The sequence below is a fragment of the Lissotriton vulgaris genome, chromosome 3_1 (genome assembly GCF_964263255.1).
Source record: "Lissotriton vulgaris chromosome 3_1, aLisVul1.2, whole genome shotgun sequence".
NCBI lineage: Eukaryota > Metazoa > Chordata > Amphibia > Caudata > Salamandridae > Lissotriton > Lissotriton vulgaris.
This window is the reverse complement of record NC_141689.1, coordinates 1,409,478,917-1,409,498,489: the sequence shown is the minus strand read 5'-3', so window position 1 is coordinate 1,409,498,489 and position 19,573 is coordinate 1,409,478,917. Positions and strand designations below refer to the sequence as shown.

Below are 19,573 nucleotides of genomic sequence, written 5' to 3'. Positions count from 1 at the left end.
TCAATTCATTCTCAGGATACGTTTCATGATTGTACTCGGGTCTGCCACTTATAACTAATATATCAGCTACAAAAATGATTGCCACTCACATTAATGTGCTAACCACATTTAATACTTCCGATGCCACCAATGAAACCACTATTGTTCTTTGCATTTTTGTCATTTTATTGTTGTTTTGGCACAAAGTCAGCACAACCGTTTGCTCATTGACAGCTACAGAAGGAACTTCTCGGGTACAGAGTTTTTGTCAATATCTTTTTTTATAGTTTTTATATATTTTACATATCGTTCTGAACAGTCTTTTTCTACTAACTTTAACTAATGACAGAGGGGCTGGGTCAATATACCATAATGTCCGTGCAATTCCTATCCACTGCACTTGTTCACCTGCAAGATAGCTAGGGCAGTCAGGATCCAATCGTATGAGTCTACAACTAACAGAATGGTGATTCTTGTACGTTTCTATTCCTATATGTTTCATCCATTGATCCTGACTCCATAGGAAACCTCATTAGAGGACATTTTAGTACTAAGGCAGTATGTGAGCCAAGAAACCCACCCTCCGGATAGATTTCACTCCCTACAGCCACATATTAGGAGGAGAGGGAATCGCTAGTACTTGCCTGTGTACGTGCAATCACTCTGTTATTGCTGCGTCCCTGAAATCAAGGTAAGGGTACCATGAGTTGCAAGTAGCCGCTGTTTAGATGGTATTTCTTGTGGGCCTAAATGCTTGTACCCAGAGGCCCGTATTCTGTCCTTTCTCAATAAACCGAAGTACCTTGAGAAGGCATAAATGGCCTTGGGTCTCCTTGAACAACATGTAGTACTTGCCAACCCCCTAACCTAGTGTTACACGCTGCCATCCCACCCATTTACTAAGAGGTCTGACTCCAATCCCTTAGGAAATGGCTTGCCCAGATAACAGTAGTGTTTTGGAGGGTTTGTTACATGACATGCTCCTGCATATACATCGGGTAGGCAACATACCACAAAACCATAAAACAGCAACCACATAATTTGAATTCAAATTTCTTCTTATTGGGTCTCTATGCCCTACCAAAACAGTCTTCCTTGCCAGAGGAAATCTGTTACCTAAAGTTGTAAGTCTACTACTTTGTGATAAGAACAATGCTCTCATATATCAAACCGATTTTGCGCTTACATAAAACCTCAGCAGTCTCATCCAAGTCCAAAACTGTAATATATGAACTTCTCCCATCTGTTACGTTGATATAACTAAGAGATGTTTTAATTTAACTTAGTCTTATATGTTCTATAAGGCACTATAACTAAGGCTCCCTGTTTTCCGTTTTTACGGACGTTTACAGATAAATACAGACAGAAAACAATGTGTTTTCTTTCTGTAATTATTTTTAAAAGTGGATAAATACAAAATATTGTGCTTCTTTTAAGTGACTCTCCCTGCTGTCTAGCTAAAACACGACAGACATCAAAGTAGAAGTGCGCGTCTATCAGTTAAATAGATATGGAAATGTACAGTTTTACAACTTCATTTATACTCGACACACAAAATAAATATGGATAAATACAAATAAAATGCCCCAAAAATAAATACCATAAACCAGGGAGCCCTAAATATAACCCAAGTTCACCTTGTGAGCATCCTTTGCATTCTCCTTCAAAGAAAGTTATTTTTGGCGAAAATATAAGTCTACCTCAGCCTCTTTATAAATCAAAGAGTTCTGTTTCATTTCTGTCAGAATACCGTCTTTCAAAACAGTATTCACAATTAAAAAATCTACTTTCTTTACTGATAAAACATACACTCTTATTAGATTGATAAATGTTACTAACAAAATCACCTTGAATGCTAAACCTTGGCAGACATCTGAATAGACAACAGAAGTCCAGTGTTGATTTCGGATCGGTAGATCCTGTCAGAAATTCAAGATACACACAAAGGAAGAAGTTACAGTGGTTACAGATGGGCATTATTTATTATGTTCATGTTTATCCAAAAAGTCTGTCATGGATTCGGCCTTCAGGAACCATCAGTTGGAAAACCCTGATTAGACTGTTAGTGTGTACTGTTTTGTTTGTGTATAATTTACAACTAAATTTTGATTGGAACTGCTGTTTCAGACTGTTTTCTCTGATTTCTGCTATTTATACCTCTCTGCAGAGCAACATCCCAATTAAAGGGTTTGAGAAACCGGATGTCTCTATGCAAATGACACCCAGCCAGAAGGTAAAAAAAAATCAATCATATTCCTTCCTTGCTTAGTTCTGTTTTGTTACTTGCATTCTAAAGGTTTTGTGAGGTTAAGCCATGGTTCTAAATGAGTTGTCACTCTGGACTGCTCCCCTTGGGCATAAGGGGAGAAAGAGTTTCCCTTCAACTTGCTAATTATACAAGTTCCCACGATTTGAGTGTTCTGCCTGTAAAGGTTGAACTCCATTGTAAAGCTAAGGCCCTTTATTTGAAGTGCCTTGATAAAACCTTTACAGATATGTTTTTATGTTCTTCCACACTCTGGTTTTGGCATGACATTCCTGATAAACCAGTTTCTTTATCATTTTGACATTACGTTCTTACTGATAACAGCACAGGTTTAGAAGAAGTATTTAAGATAGACATTTTTAAGAAAGTCCCTACTATTCTATTACTTTACTCTGACCAAGTATCTTTGTCTCCAGGCATCTCTAGTTAAGTGTTTTTCCCTTTTGATCTATTGTATTCTAGTGGTTAATTTTGAAATTACACTTTTGAGTGCCTTCTTGATTGAAGAGTAATTTTAGGGCTTTACAGTTCTAAGTGTTGAAGGTAAAGAGATGAAACAGGTAATCTGAATATGAAATGGAATAGAAGGTGAATTTCAGTCTGGCCTTTGTACCCTACCTTGCCAAAATGAGCTTGAGCTTGTGGCATTCTGTTAATAGGACAGTGTTCTTTTGGAAAGACGTACTGTTGATCAGGCATGTTCATGCATGGGGATGAAAATACTTCCGATTGTTGCAATCCCACGTTTCTTGCTTCTGAGTGAGTTCCGACACTACAAGGGTACTGAAAGCCATTGACTCCTGGAAAGCCTTGCATTTTTTGTGCAGTTCCTGATCTACCTGAACTGGATAGTCCATTGCATAGCTTGGAGGTCACAAATGCAATAAACTTAGATAGCTGGATCTTCTCTATGTGACTGAAACGAACATGGCCAGCATTTCTACCTTAAAATTCTATTATTCAAATGTGTAGACTAGAGAGAACAAGAAGTGGAATGGCAGTGATTCAGAAGGTCTCAGTAAAATGTGTTAGCTTCAAGAAAAAAAGTGTTCATGTGAAGCTCAAGTCATCTACTATCCACCTGATGACAACAAAATATTTTGAAACAATTGATTGCATTCCACACGGAATTCTTAATTCCTGCAACTTGTTTCCCCAGGTGACTTTGACAGGGCCAGGCATTATGTAATGCTATTCAGCTCCCATGCATATACTAAAGACTGTGTTCTGGGAGGTTGCTCATGGATTACCCAATTCTCGCAGACTTATCTGATCACTTACTTGAGTCTTCTCTTCTTCCTTACAGTGTTGTCACAAGTGGGCAGACGAGGATATCCAAGCAATCAATTATGGATCTAAAATGCATTCATAGCTTAAGACGTATCACCCATATTAGAGTTTGTCCCATCTGAGCCAGAGGTCAGTGGCCCATTGCTCAGTGTAACACAACATTTTAGGGACAATTAATGGTATTGCCCCAAAACAAGTTAAAAAACAGAAATGAAAAAGCTCGCCATACTAGTGGTCCAAAGAATTAAATGAGGATAGGAAAATCCAACAAATTTGGCATTGATACCCTTCTCTAGAAAACACAGTGCAATGTGAAATTACAACTAGCAAGTATATAAAGTGGATCTTCAAAACCAAACTGATGTGCACGAAAAGAAAGAGACCATTCAAAAGAGCACCCAAAAATCTTTTTATGATTGAGTCAACTCTCCCAAATCTATTGGGGCTAACAACATCTCCAAAGAAATGTGTGAAGTTCTTCACCTTCTTTGTTAAAAAATTTGAAGAACATCAAACAGTCCCTCACAAGAGCAATGCAGTCACAATTAGAAGACATGCTCACTAATAGTAAGAAAAACTTGCCCCTCTTTCATTCAAGTCAGTTGGAGAGAAGTGTTTACAATAATTGCCAAAACTAAATATTTCTCTCATTCTGCTGAGTAGTCCGCATCTGGTTCTTATCTTGGAAAATCGTGTCAGTACATCAAAATAGCCACTTTTCTTTTAGATCCAGTGAAGATCCAACACGTTGGCTCTATTCTTCTACCCCTTTCTGCCCTCAGAATGTTTATTGTATGACCAAAGAGCTTTACGATATCGAAACCTGGGTTTCTCAACACCCCGAAAGCTTAACCAACTTAATTCAGAGTTGTGCTTGCAAAACCAGCATGACTCAGATTTGGATCAACTCACTGTGTTAAACTGTAATCCATCAATGGTGAAGTGCACCAGATTGCTTTGCTGGGCCAAAATCTTAGTCTTCAAGCACACATCAACACCATACCAAGGGGGCACAGTTTTTACAAAGACTGCTCTGGGCATGAAACACTTCACCCCAGCACAATATATTAAGTTGGTAAAATATTGTGTCATCTAGATTGGATTATTGAAAATCCCTGCTCAGAGGAATTATAAAACTGCATTTCGTCCCCTCATTAGACCTACATGGAGGTGCCAGACAGCTCACTGGCACAAGAACATTGAGCCTCATGTTGTCTAATCTGTCCTGTCTTCAGTGCCTCAACCCCACTACCTCCCACCCCCCCCATTCAAATTGAGGCGAGGAACATCTTTACATTCGTCTGCATCAGGTACAAATAATTTTTGTGGAAACCCCCCAACTACCTAACACAGAAATTGGCTTTCTCTAACAGCACTTCACCAATTCCATTCCATGCACCCCAGAGGAATGGTTCTTCAGTTGTAGTTGGACAGTAGGTGCATTATAGTTCCGGTATTGATGATAACCATAATTGATGAATTTCAGAGGTTTTGATCACTTGGCTCTAACATGCCTTTTCAGTGAGTTTGTGTTTTTTTTCAAAGATCTACATGTTGTAATGTTTTTTTAGGTTTACAATCCATAAATACTAATGATGATTATTAACAGGTAGGTAATGGGTTTGTAGAACACCACTGATTGAGACCTTATTTCAAAGTATGTAGACTACAAAGCGCCTATGAAGTTGGAAAAATAACTGCAAACTGTGTGTTATAATTTGAGAATTCATTTTTATTTTGAAGCAGATTCCCTGCTCCATCTCGGTGTGCTTTTTAAAATAAATTACAGCCTATTTTAGCAAATCAAATTTGGGAAGTTTGCAGAACTGTTTCAGGTTTGTGAACTTCGCTAAATTATGGTTAGGAAAATGATCCGTCAAACAGTTAGATCACTTTTCAATTTCAAATGGGGTTCACAAACAGGTTTGTGGTTAAAATGTTTGCAAACTGTTCATGCAAGTATCACAACATTAACATATATTTACTCCTTCCAGGCTATTCCAGATATTTTTCCATTTCAAAGTTCTCAAATTCCACTGAACGGATTTACACCAAATTTGAAAAGGCATATAAAAGAAGCAGTTTCCTCACCTTGCCAATTTTGATGTTAGTCTCTCAGTCCGTTTTTGTGCTATGCTGTCCCAAATAAATCAAAATAAAAAGTAATAAGAGGGTTTTGTTTAAAACCTTCTAAGAGAGCACCCCCTTGTAACTTTTGTACCTCTTGACCAGCCTGCACATTGAAAATGAGTTGTAACTATAATATCATCTGAATAAGCACAGACACAGAACTATTGCCACACGTTGTCACTTCTTGTTAAGAAACCTGGACAGGGTGATTGCATTGTAAAATGTAGATGGCTTATTGAAAAAGACATAACATGCTTCACTAGAATTGCGCATTTTACTTCTAATCATTTCTCTTAACTTACTTTATGCAGAAGTGCCTTCTGCCATCTCTTTGACACTCATACAAGTGCAGTTTCAAAATCTGGTTGAGTAATATTGACCCTATAACCACAGAAATAAAATAAAAGAGTTGATGCATTCTTTACAAATGATTCCTTTTAAGGTTCAAATAGTATTCACTTAAAGTGCCCATCGCCCATCACACCCCTCATAAAGAAAGCGTACATTGTGATCAGGTATCAGTTTGGAAGTGAATGATACAAAATAATTGGTTTGCGTTACAGAAACAGAGCTTAGTTTCTTGTTCCTTTCCTGGTACCTCTTTAATAACCTTTCTGAACATCTTTCCTTTTGTTCTGAGTGACTTACAGTTGATCTAAAATGGTAGGCATGTATTGGTTATTTATGTTCATTTCTGGTATTTAAATTAGCTGACAAGGGCATACAGGAAAAACTTTACAAACAATATTATAACTGTTAAAGAAATATACAAATGTGTGTTTTGTGAGCACAAAATATCTTTGGTGGTCAAAATACATGTCATTGCTATATAAAATATATATATTATTATATATTCCTTTTCCAAGAAACCTGTCAAGCTTCGAAAAACCCTAAGCTATGACAGCAAAGAATACTTTATGCGCCTGGCTTCCGGAAGCCCTTCAATTATCCAAGACACTATTGAAGAAACTACAGAAGGGGAAACTAGTCAACAGGAGCCAGATAATGGAGAGGACACTATTGCTAAAGTGAAAGGTAAGTTGTGATGTAATTTAAGTATAATAGTTGCATGTGAAAAGCGTGTATTATTTTTAGTGAAGATAATAAAACTCTGTATACAAATTGAGTCGCTAACCTTTAACTATGTATCAAAATGACAGCAAGGTAATATGGTACTTAAAACGTATTTTAGACTGCTTTAATGTAGTTGGACATTTGTCAGGTTGCACCTCAACTTGAAGTGAACGGTATCAATTTCGGACACACATGACAGTTAAAATCCCCTGCTATTAAAATCAATCGGTACGTAGCACCCTGATTCCGCTCTCTCTGTGACTATAGTCTTTCCTCCAGCTCTACAACCTCCCGCATTATAGAAATTGACTAAGGTTAAATTGAAGTCCTTACTTTTGAGCTGTACAACTATCATACAGTCCGATTTCCAATTTAGGTCCTTCCAGACCCCATCCAAACTCAAGTGAACCCATATTAGGAGACCACCCTTTGCTCTGCCTGCCATGGATCTGCTCGCTGGGACACCAAAGGATTTAAACCCGGCCAAATTAAAATTAGTCGGTTCCACTTCCCAGGTTTCCTTGACACAGATTATATTAAATCTGTTGAAGTATTCCAACCACTCAGTGTTTTGGAATTTGTCTGATAGACCTGCCACGTACCAGGACACTAATTCGAGGGTGCTCCAGTGACCACTGGTATGGGATCCAGCGGTCATGATGGGCTCCCTGGGTGTTTTGGTGTCTGTAGGTCTAGCTTGATGAAAGTTACATGGTGCCAGTTGGTTCGCATTTAGATGTACTCCTTTTGGGGACTTCACTGCTTGTGTTCTTAGCTGTTGCTCCCTTTCCTTACCTATCTTATCCTTGGCAAGTCAATCTACTTCACTGAGATGGCTCCCCCCGCCCAATGGCTCATATTTATTAAACAGCGGGAGAGCATACCCTTCCCTCATTTTGCAGAAGTGGACTTCACCGTTGAGCTGTGGCAGCTAATCAGCAGTGAACTGTGAAAAGGTCTAGTTATTCCCACCCTTCAAAACTGCTTTGGAGAATTCCCCAGTTGCTCTCTTCTACTATAGGAACTATTCACTGTGGCCTGCCAAGCAACTAAACCTATAGAAGGAATTCCCCAATTGGCCATCTATCTCAAAACCGTTTATAGACACACCAGTGCTTGGATATACACCATTGATAGTCATGGGTAATTAATTCAGCACTTAAGGTACATTCAGATGCCTTCATATATGTGTACGCAAACTGGATACAAATTCGTAATCAATTGTATTCAGAACTGTATTCCCATCACACAAGTGTCACCCATAAAGTGTAGTTCATGACAATCAGTTATAACATTACAAATGCGTAAGGTTATATTGTCCTTTGTTGAAGCGGCCTGTCATTGTATTATGATTGTAATTGCATGTTCGAGGCATATGGGCTGCAGATGGTACATTTATGAATAGATCGCCATCTGGTGTTGGGCTCGGATGATTGCACTTGTTTTTCTCTTGGAGAAGTCTTTTGTCGTCACGAGACTGGTGACTCCTCCTTTGGGTGCTAGTGCGCATGGGCATCGGCTCCATCCTTAGATTGTTTTTTTCCGCCATTGGGTTCGGATGAGGATCGAAGCGCTCCGGACCGACTTCGAGAAAAAGTGATATTTCGGCGCGTATTCTCTTTCCAATTTGACGGTATTGTTATCAAACGCAGTTTCATTTCCATTCCGACGCGTTTCGACTCCAACAATAAACATTTTCTTCTACGTCGACGAGACCGGGAGGCCTTTCTCGACGTAGTCCAGCCCGGAGTCCATGGAAAGGACTCCATTTAAGAGATGTCCAACGTGTGGTGCTAAATTCCCACACAAGGACCTACACCAGGTGTGCAATCTCTGCCTATCGCCTGAACACGAATCCAGGGACTGGGAAGCCTGCGCAGCATTCTCCTCCAAGTCGACGATTAGAAACCGTCGAGCCCGAAGACAGGTCTCGAGAATGCACTCGGAGGCAATCCCGGAGCTGTTCGAGGCCCAGCACCCCGAAGAAGAAGAGGAACATGAGGACGAGTCGGGTCGGAAGTGAACGAGTCTGATGTCGAAGAAATCGACGCTCAACAAACCGTGAGTGACGACGTCCCCTTACCAAAAAACCGACCCCGTGTGGTACCGACCCCGCCTTCGAGCCCGGTCATACTACCGAAGAAAGTTTCCGACGCCCCGCCTTCGGGCCCGGCAACGAAACCGAAACAGAAACCGAAACTCTCGGCCTCCCACCATGTCGGATCCGAGAAACGGTTGCATCGACACCGAAGCTCCATACAAAGGAAAGCTCGCCGTCGAAACATTCCATGTCGAAACCGAAACATGCTTCGACGTCGAAGACTTACTCGACACCGAAAAAATCAGAATCGAGCAAATTCTCGGTGCCGAAAACACAGAACATTGACGGTCAGAAGCAAAGGCACCTTTTGGAACCAAAAACTTTGGTACCAACACAGGAGCAGCAGACAGATCCAAAACAAAAGACTTTGTTTATCGATCCTCAAACTGGCAAAGTGGTGACAAAATTACCGAAAAAGAGGAAGAATGAACAGCTAGATGACAAAGCTCTTCCTCCTAAAAAGAGAACAATGGGGACAAATACAACTCCTCCCCTTTCTCCTCGACCTAGAGAAACACCCTCTTCTCCTCTTCCTCACACTATGCCAGCTATTCCTCCACCTTCTACACCAAGACCATCTGCACCTCAAACAGATGTAGACAGTGATACAGGGGAGGGAGAACTTCAAGGGGATGACAACACTGTCCCAGATGAAGAAGACCCATGGGAGAATTATAATGCAGGGTCAGATGATAACGACCCAGAATTATACCCCTCAAAACCTTCACCACCTGATGATAATACAGGTTTTGTACAGCTGATTAATAAGGCAGCAAAATACCATAAGGTAGATTTACACGCAGAACCTCAAATAGATGATTTCCTTTTAGAAACGCTACCTGCTGCACAAAGAACATCAGGAACACTACCTATGCTAAAGGGTGTTCTCAATCACGCAGCAGACATATTCAAAGACCCTGTGAGGGCTAGGGTATTAAACCCAAGAACTGATCAAAAAATATAAGGCAGCCCCAAAGGACCCAATATTTATCAAGGGACAGGTACCTCTGGACTCGCTTGTAATCACAAACGCTCGTAAAAGAGCAAACTCATTATCTACAGGAGAAGCACCTCCTCCTGATAAGGAGTCCAAGTTAATAGATGCATCGGGCAAAAGAGTAGCATCCCAAGCAGCAAACAGCTGGCGCATAGCTAATACACAAGCGCTACTTGCACGCTATGATAGAGCGCATTATGATGAGTTAGAAAAACTCATTACACATCTCCCTAAGGAACATCAAAAAAGGGCAGACCAGCTTATACAACAAGAGAAGATAATAACCAACACTTACATTAAGTGCGCCTTAGACGCGGCAGACACTGCAGCAAGATCCATCAACACCAGTATCATGTTAAGAAGACATGCATGGCTTAGGGTCTCAGGGTTCAAACAAGAAGTACAAACCTCTTTATTGAACCAACCTTTTGATCAAAAAACACTTTTCGGCTCAGGTACAGATGAGACTTTAGAAAAGATGAAAAAAGACACAGAAACGGCTAAATCAATGGGAGCATTACAACAGCCAACTCAAAGGGGTTCCTTTCGTAGGTCCACCTATAGAGGCGGATCAAAGAATACAGGCACAAGCCAGCAATCTACCTCTTTTACACCAACATCACCCAGAGGTAGTTCAAGAGGCAGTTACAGAGGTAACAACAACAAGGGTAGAGATTGCGGAAATAATAACAACCGCATCTCCCCAACCCCAAAACAGTGACTTACTACAACTCCCCCCAGACCATATAACACCGGTCAGGGGACGTCTATCACAGTTCCTACCTGTCTAGGAAAACATCACGTCAGACAAGTCGGTGAGACAAATTATCCAACATGGTTATTGCCTAGGACTCACAGCTGCCCCACCAAACATCACCCCCAGACAGCGTCCAATGAGTCAAGATCATCTAACATTGTTAAAACAGGAAGTACTATCACTGCTACAAAAGCATGCTATAGAGAAGGTTCCAAAACATCAGCAAGGGACAGGAGTATACTCTCTATACTTCCTAATTCCCAAAAAACATGGGTCTCTAAGACCAATTTTGGACCTCAGACCTCTCAATGCATACATAAATTCTGAACATTTCCACATGGTCACGCTCCAACAAGTACTTCCTTTACTGAAGAAAGGGGACTTTCTTTCTACACTGGATCTAAAAGACGCTTACTTTCACATCCCAATTCAAAAAGCCCACAGAAAATACCTCAGGTTTGTTGTAGAAGGACAACATTATCAGTTCAAAGTCCTTCCGTTTGGGGTCACAACAGCACCAAGGGTGTTCACAAAATGCCTAGCAGTAGTTGCAGCACACCTAAGACGACAACAAATACATGTCTTCCCTTACTTGGACGATTGGCTAATAAAAGCCAAGTCACAGGAAGAATGTCTTCAAAACACACAAAAGACCATTCAATTGCTGCACCAGCTAGGGTTTACGGTGAACTACACAAAATCCCACCTACAACCAAACAAAGTTCAACAATATCTAGGGGCTACTATAGACACAGAAAGAGCCAAAGTATACCCCAATCCAATCAGGATCCAAACAATGATCACGTTGATCCAAAGATTTCAACCACAACACTCACTAACAGCTCGAGTGTTCATGCAGCTGTTAGGGATGATGTCCTCCTGCATACTGCTAATACCATATGCCAGACTACAAATGCGTCCACTGCAAGAATGTCTAGCAACACAGTGGAAACAGGCTCAAGGTCAGATTACAGATCTGGTGTTGGTAGACAACAGCACACATCGCTCTATGAAGTGGTGGAACACAACAAACATTTCCAAGGGGCGGTCGTTCCTAGAACCGATTCCACAAGTGATACTAACAGCGGATGCATCGCTCACCGGATGGGGAGCGCATATGGAGAAATATACAGTGCAGGGAAAATGGAGTGTACAGCAAAAAAGACTGCACATCAATTATCTGGAACTACTAGCAGTGTTTCTAGCATTAAAAGCTTTTCAAATGCAAATCCTCAACAAAGCAGTCCTGATCAGAACAGACAACATGACTGCAGTGTATTATATTCAAAAACAGGGGGGGGACACACTCTCTCCAACTATCCAGACTAGCACAGGACATTTGGAGATGATCCATTCCTCAAAAGATCTATCTGTTAGCCGAACACCTACCAGGAGTTCAAAATCAGATAGCAGACATCCTAAGCAGAGAGTCAGAACAAATACACGAATGGGAACTGCACAACCAAATACTGCAACCACTCTTCCAAAGATGGGGACAACCAGAGATAGATCTCATTGCCACTCATCAGAACGCAAAATGCCAAAACTTCGCATCCAGGTACCCACACCACCTGTCCCAGGGCAATGCGCTATGGATAAATTGGTCCAACAAATTTGCTTACGCTTTCCCCCTCTCCCACTAATTCCATTAGTGGTTCGGAAACTGCAACAACATTCAATGACAAAGATACTAGTAGCACCCACGTGGGCAAGACAGCTGTGGTTCACCACGCTACTGCAACTCTCACTGGTGTCACATCAAAAGTTAAGATTATTACCCATGCACCTTACACAGAACCATGGAGAAATAATGCATCCAGACCCCAAACAATTGAACCTAGCGATCTGGCTCCTGAGGTCATAGAATTTGGATACTTAGATTTACCTCCAAACTGTATGGAAATCATTAAGCAAGCAAGTCGTCCTACCACCAGAGCATGCTATGCAGCAAAGTGGAAAAGGTTTGCTGTATACTGTAACAGTAACAACATCAACCCTCTGGACGCATCCACTAAAGAGATTGTTTGCTATTTACTACACTTGCAGCAATGTAACCTTGCTTACACCTCTATTAGAGTACATCTTGCAGCTATAGCAGCGTACCTGCAAAACAGACAACATCTTTCCCTGTTTAAAGTACCAGCAATAAAAGCTTTCATGGAAGGCCTCAAAAGAGTCATTCCACCAAGACTACCGCCTTCCCCAGTCTGGAATCTCAACATAGTACTTACCAGACTAATGGGACCACCTTTCGAACCTATGCATAGGTGTGAAATACAATTCCTCACATTGAAGGTGGCTTTTCTTATAGCTATTACTTCACTCAGAAGAGTAAGTGAATTGCAAGCATTTACAATACAAGAACCATTCCTGCAGTTACACCAAAATAAAGTGGTTCTGAGAACAAACCCAAAATTCTTTCCTAAAGTAATTTCAGCATCCCACATCAATCAGCCAGTGGAACTACCAGTCTTCTTTCCAAAACCACAGACGGTAGCAGAAAGGGTCCTACATACATTAGATGTCAAAAGGGCGATATTGTACTACATAGAAAGAACACAAATTTTCAGAAAGACAAAACAACTATTTGTAGCGTTTTCTCCTACACATAAGGGCAATCCTATCTCTAAAGCAGGCATTGCCAGGTGGATTGTAAAATGTATACAAATATGCTACTTAAAAGCAAAAAGGACATTAAATAATGATAATAATAATAATAATAATAATAATAATAATAATGGGGTTTGTAAAGCGCATGGTGACGCCATCTCGGCGTGTCCCCGCGCTGTGGAGAGAGACACAGAACCGTGACATGTAGACTACGTCTATAGGGTATAGAGATAGGTTTTTAAAAGTTTTCTGAACTTAGTTTCTGTTTCTGCTAGCCTAAGGTTCATAGGGAGTTGGTTCCACTTATTGGCAGCTAGTACTCTGAAAGAGCGGCCTCCCAGTTTAGCTTTTTTTATACGGGGAATTTTGAGTAGGCCTGTCCCCTTAGAGCGGAGTGCTCTACTTGGCTCATATGTATGGACCAGATCCTTAAGATACTGTGGAGCTTTGTGCCATATAATCCTGTGGCACATTAAAAGTGCTTTGAATAGGATCCTTTTCTTAATAGGGAGCCAATGTAGAGCAGCAAGAGTGGGTTTAGATGCTGCTCTTTTGGGGAGTCTCAGGACCAAGCGTGCTGCAGTGTTTTGAAGTACCTGCAGACGCCTCCGTTTTTTTTCGGTGGTTCCCAGAAATAGCACATTGCCATAATCTATACGGGAGGTCACCAAAGCTTGGGTCATGGTTCGTCTGGCCTCTAAGGGAAGTAGGTCCAGGGTTCGATTAAGAGTTTTTAGTACCCCGAAGCATTTTCCCACTAACCTGTGAATATGGCCATCATATGATAATTTGGGATCAACCCAGATGCCCAGATTCTTAGCCTCTTCACAGGGAGTAGGCATCGGGCCAAGACAGTTTGGCCACCAGTCCCTCGTCCAGCTAGAGTCATTCCCTCCTATCACCAGTTCCGTTTTGAAGCCGTTAAGCTTCAACCAGTGGTGATTCATCCAACCTGCTAGGTTCTGCATGCAGGCCTTGAAGTTGGCGGCTGCAATGGTTGGAGCTTGAGATAGAGAGATCAGCAGTTGGGTGTCGTCGGCGTAAGAGACTAATTCTACACCGTACGATTGCACCACATCTGCTAGGGGAGCCATGTATAGATTGAACAATGCGGGGCTCAGGGCAGAGCCCTGAGGCACCCCTTGTTCTAAGGCTATGCTGTCTGATGAAAAAGATCCCCACTGTACCTGAAAGCTACGATCTGTAAGAAATGCTTTCAACCAGCCCAGTGCGGACTCAGTAATACCGGCTTTGTTTAGGCACTGTAGCAAGATGGAATGTGCTACAGTGTCAAACGCAGCACTGAGGTCCAGCATGATGAGTGCCATGATGTGTCCAGCATCTGCTCCTTGTCGTAGAGTTTGTCGCTTTCAGAAGGGCAGTTTCCGTAGAGTAGCCAGGCCCAAAGCCAGACTGAGAGGTGTGAAGGAGATTGTTCGTTTCCAGATGGGACACTAACTGCGTGTAAGCCACTTTCTCCGCCACCTTCGCTAAATAAGGTAGCAAGGAGATAGGTCTTACATTTTCAAGGGTTTCGTGGCTCACATTCGGCTTCTTTTTGATCCGGAGAACAATTGCTTTCTTCCATACTTCCGGGAGTTTGGCGGAAGCAAAGGAGACCTGGAGCACATGCCTGAAAAACGGCTCTGGTACAGTAAGGCTCTCTCCCAGTACCCTAGGTGGAGCTGGGTCACGAGGGGAGCCTGATTTGATACTTTTACATATGCTATTTAGGATCTCTGGAGGGGGAACAGTGAAGCATGGTAAGCATACCTCCACAGAGCTAGCTCCTTCTCTTTCTACAAAGTCACGGCCAGATGTCATGTTTCCAGAGAAAGTAGCATAGATGTCTCTTATCTTTCCAGAAAAGTAATTAGCTATTTTATTACATGTTTCCACTGAGTCGTTTTGAGAAGTGTTATCATTAGATATCACTGAGATCTCCTTAAAGATTTTGAAAAGCTCCTTAGAGGAGTTTTCTGCTTCCCCAATTCGAGCTTTATAATGCATGGCCTTAGTGGTACGTATTTTGATGTAATATTCCTTTTGTGCTTTTTTGTAGTTGGTTTTGATTATGGGGCAGAAGTCTACACGCCATTTCCGTTCTAGTTTTTTACAGATAGATTTCGCGGCCTGTAACTCGGGTGTGAACTACGGGGCGGTTTTCTTTCTACTATTAACTCTCTTGATAGTACGTATTGGGGCAGTAGTGTCTAGGGCAGTTAAAATGCGTTCCTCTAACCTACTGTATGCGCTTTCGCAGTCCAAGCCCCCTGGCTGACCCCCTAGCTCGAGTATCTTGTTAAAGGTCTCTTGTGAGAAGTTTTTCCATTTACGATGCTGGTAGCGGTTATTATTATCCTTTTTGATCTCAGGCTCTGATAACAAAATGTGAAAAGGAATTAAAAAGTGATCTGACCAGGGTACCGGTAAGGGCGCCTATACTTTCACTCCGCTCCAGTTTCCGAAGACAGGGTCCAATAGGTGACCATGTTTATGGGTGGGGGAACTATTTTTTAAGTCCTGTTGTAGGGACTGTAGTTCTTGCCTGGTGTCCTTAGCCTCCTAGAGCTCACTCTACACGTAAACTAGGAGCATCTATGGCATTCTTAGGAAACATTCCTCTAGATGACATATGCAAAGCAGCTACCTGGGTTACACCGCATACCTTCACAAAACACTACTGTGTAGATGTGCAGGCAACACAACAGGCTAGAGTGGGACAAGCTGTACTAAAAACTTTATTTCAGACTGTTGCAACAGACACTGGTGACCACCGCTAGGGAGATAACTGCTGTATAGTCTATTCATAAATGTACCATCTGCAGCCCATATGCCTCGAACGGAATATGCTACTTACCAGTATGCATCTGTTCTTGGCATAGAGGGCTGCAGAGTGGTACATGCCCTCCCAGCCTCCCCGGAAACCTGTGTCTGTTCCAACACTATCTTATTTAGATACACTTACATGGGCATTTCTATCTGTATTCTATCATCCTACTCCATCTAACCCTACTATGGCAAAACAATCTAAGGATGGTGCCGATGCCCATGCGCACTAGCACCCAAAGGAGGGGTCACCAGTCTTGTGACGACAAAAGACTTCTCCAAGAGAAAAACAAGTGCAATCATCCGAGCCCAACACTAGATGGCGATCTATTCATAAATGTACCACTCTGCAGCCCTCTATGCCAAGAACAGATGCATACTGGTAAGTAGCATATTCCTTATATGGCGCTTACTACACCTGACGAGGTGTTGAACCGCTTTTTTGGCAAGTAGCACGCTACCCCGAAGGGTGCACAGTCTAAATATCGATTCCTAAATATCGACCTACAGAAATATCGATGTGTGATGTGAAACAGCACTTGTATAGCGCACTACCACAAGGAGTATCTTGGCGCTTGAATTCCATAAACGATTTAGAAAAGGGGGTTTAGAAAAGGGGGTGGTGATGAACAGAGTGTCTGAGTTAAACAGACCACTCTTACCCAGTCCAAAGATCAGGGCTTGATCCATCACCGTTATTTATCTCACTGCCCCATCCCAGCTCAGAACCTGGCTATATGCAAATCAGTCTGTCCCTGGCCCAGTGCATCATGGGAACAGGGCAGACTAAACTACCAAGCCAATTCTTCACCAGAAAGGAGACAAGCTACCGGGGACCGGTTTCTGGCATTTCAGCCTTCTTCGGCCCGGCTTGCTTGAATCCTGATGGAGCAGTGAGAAAGGGACTCATGTCTGAGTATACCCTGCCACACCTATAGTGGCCAAAAACGATTTAGAAAAGGGGGTGGTGATGAACAGAGTGTCTGAGTTAAACAGACCACTCTTACCCAGTCCAAAGATCAGGGCTTGATCCATCACCGTTATTTATCTCACTGCCCCATCCCAGCTCAGAACCTGGCTATATGCAAATCAGTCTGTCCCTGGCCCAGTGCATCATGGGAACAGGGCAGACTAAACTACCAAGCCAATTCTTCACCAGAAAGGAGACAAGCTACCGGGGACCGGTTTCTGGCATTTCAGCCTTCTTCGGCCCGGCTTGCTTGAATCCTGATGGAGCAGTGAGAAAGGGACTCATGTCTGAGTATACCCTGCCACACCTATAGTGGCCAAAAACGATTTAGAAAAGGGGGTGGTGATGAACAGAGTGTCTGAGTTAAACAGACCACTCTTACCCAGTCCAAAGATCAGGGCTTGATCCATCACCGTTATTTATCTCACTGCCCCATCCCAGCTCAGAACCTGGCTATATGCAAATCAGTCTGACCCTGGCCCCGTGCATCATGGGAACAGGGCAGACTAAACTACCAAGCCAATTGTTCACCAGAAAGGAGACAAGCTACCGGGGACCGGTTTATGGCATTTCAGCCTTCTTCGGCCCGGCTTGCTTGAATCCTGATGGAGCAGTGAGAAAGGGACTCATGTCTGAGTATACCCTGCCACACCTATAGTGGCCAAAAACGATTTAGAAAAGGGGGTGGTGATGAACAGAGTGTCTGAGTTAAACAGACCACTCTTACCCAGTCCAAAGATCAGGGCTTGATCCATCACCGTTATTTATCTCACTGCCCCATCCCAGCTCAGAACCTGGCTATATGCAAATCAGTCTGTCCCTGGCCCAGTGCATCATGGGAACAGGGCAGACTAAACTACCAAGCCAATTCTTCACCAGAAAGGAGACAAGCTACCGGGGACCGGTTTCTGGCATTTCAGCCTTCTTCGGCCCGGCTTGCTTGAATCCTGATGGAGCAGTGAGAAAGGGACTCATGTCTGAGTATACCCTGCCACACCTATAGTGGCCAAAAACGATTTAGAAAAGGGGGTGGTGATGAACAGAGTGTCTGAGTTAAACAGACCACTCTTACCCAGTCCAAAGATCAGGGCTTGATCCATCACCGTTATTTATCTCACTGCCCCATCCCAGCTCAGAACCTGGCTATATGCAAATCAGTCTGTCCCTGGCCCAGTGCATCATGGGAACAGGGCAGACTAAACTACCAAGCCAATTCTTCACCAGAAAGGAGACAAGCTACCGGGGACCGGTTTCTGGCATTTCAGCCTTCTTCGGCCCGGCTTGCTTGAATCCTGATGGAGCAGTGAGAAAGGGACTCATGTCTGAGTATACCCTGCCACACCTATAGTGGCCAAAAACGATTTAGAAAAGGGGGTGGTGATGAACAGAGTGTCTGAGTTAAACAGTCCAAAGATCAGGGCTTGATCCATCACCGTTATTTATCTCACTGCCCCATCCCAGCTCAGAACCTGGCTATATGCAAATCAGTCTTTTTCAGAGACTCTGTCCCTCACCACCCCTTGTTGTAAATATTTTTGTCCACCCTAAGCGTGGAAGGGTATTCTCAGATGTGAGACCCTTGCTCATTGCACCATCAGGATTCAAGCAAACCGGGCCGAAGACGGCTGTAATGCCAGAAACCGGTCCCCGGGAGCTTGTTTCCTTCCCAGTGTAAGAATTGGCTTTTGTAGTTTGGTTTGCCCTGTTCCCATCATGCACTGGGACAGGAACAGACTAATTTGCATACAGCCAGGTTCTGAAACTGGGATGGTGCAGTGAGCTAAAAAACGGTGTTGGATCTAGCCCTGATCTCTTGACTGGGTGAGAGCTTTCTGCTTAATTCAGAGACTCTGTCCCTCACCACCCCTTGTTGTAAATATTTTTGTCCACCCTAAGCGTGGAAGGGTATTCTCAGATGTGAGACCCTTGCTCATTGCACCATCAGGATTCAAGCAAACCGGGCCGAAGACGGCTGTAATGCCAGAAACCGGTCCCCGGGAGCTTGTTTCCTTCCCAGTGTAAGAATTGGCTTTTGTAGTTTGGTTTGCCCTGTTCCCATCATGCACTGGGACAGGAACAGACTAATTTGCATACAGCCAGGTTCTGAAACTGGGATGGTGCAGTGAGCTAAAAAACGGTGTTGGATCTAGCCCTGATCTCTTGACTGGGTGAGAGCTTTCTGCTTAATTCAGAGACTCTGTCCCTCACCACCCCTTGTTGTGAATTCCATAAAGGCAGAAAGGCAGTAAGAATGGTAAAAGGCTACCTGTCTACGCTACCTGTCTACGCTACCTGTCTACGGAAATATCGAAGGTACAGAATATCGAGGTCAAGAATATGGTTGGACAGAATATAGACCCTAAGGTAAGTAATATTGAATTTTTTTATATCGATGTAAGTAATATCGAAGTTAGTAATATTGATATCAAATATATCAATGTTACTAATATCAATATTTTTTTTTATTGTTATGTATTTTATTATGTATTTAATATGTATGTGTTATATGTTTTTTGTTAAGTATTTTACTTGTTTTATATTATATGTATACTATTTTTATATATTAATAA

The 19,573-nt window shown here is 42.5% G+C and overlaps 1 protein-coding gene across 4 annotated transcripts in view; it reads left to right on the top strand.

The window, feature by feature from the left end:
- The window catches only part of WDFY3 (WD repeat and FYVE domain containing 3), a 2,050,643-nt gene that overhangs the window by 1,414,451 nt on the left and 616,619 nt on the right, over nt 1-19,573 (top strand). For all 4 annotated transcript variants that reach the window (XM_086961876.1, XM_086961875.1, XM_086961873.1 and 1 more), the window contains 2 exons: nt 2,147-2,212; nt 6,532-6,700. In XM_086961876.1, the coding sequence (XP_086818002.1) occupies nt 2,147-2,212; nt 6,532-6,700 (235 nt within the window). The remainder of the gene's footprint in view (nt 1-2,146; nt 2,213-6,531; nt 6,701-19,573) is intronic.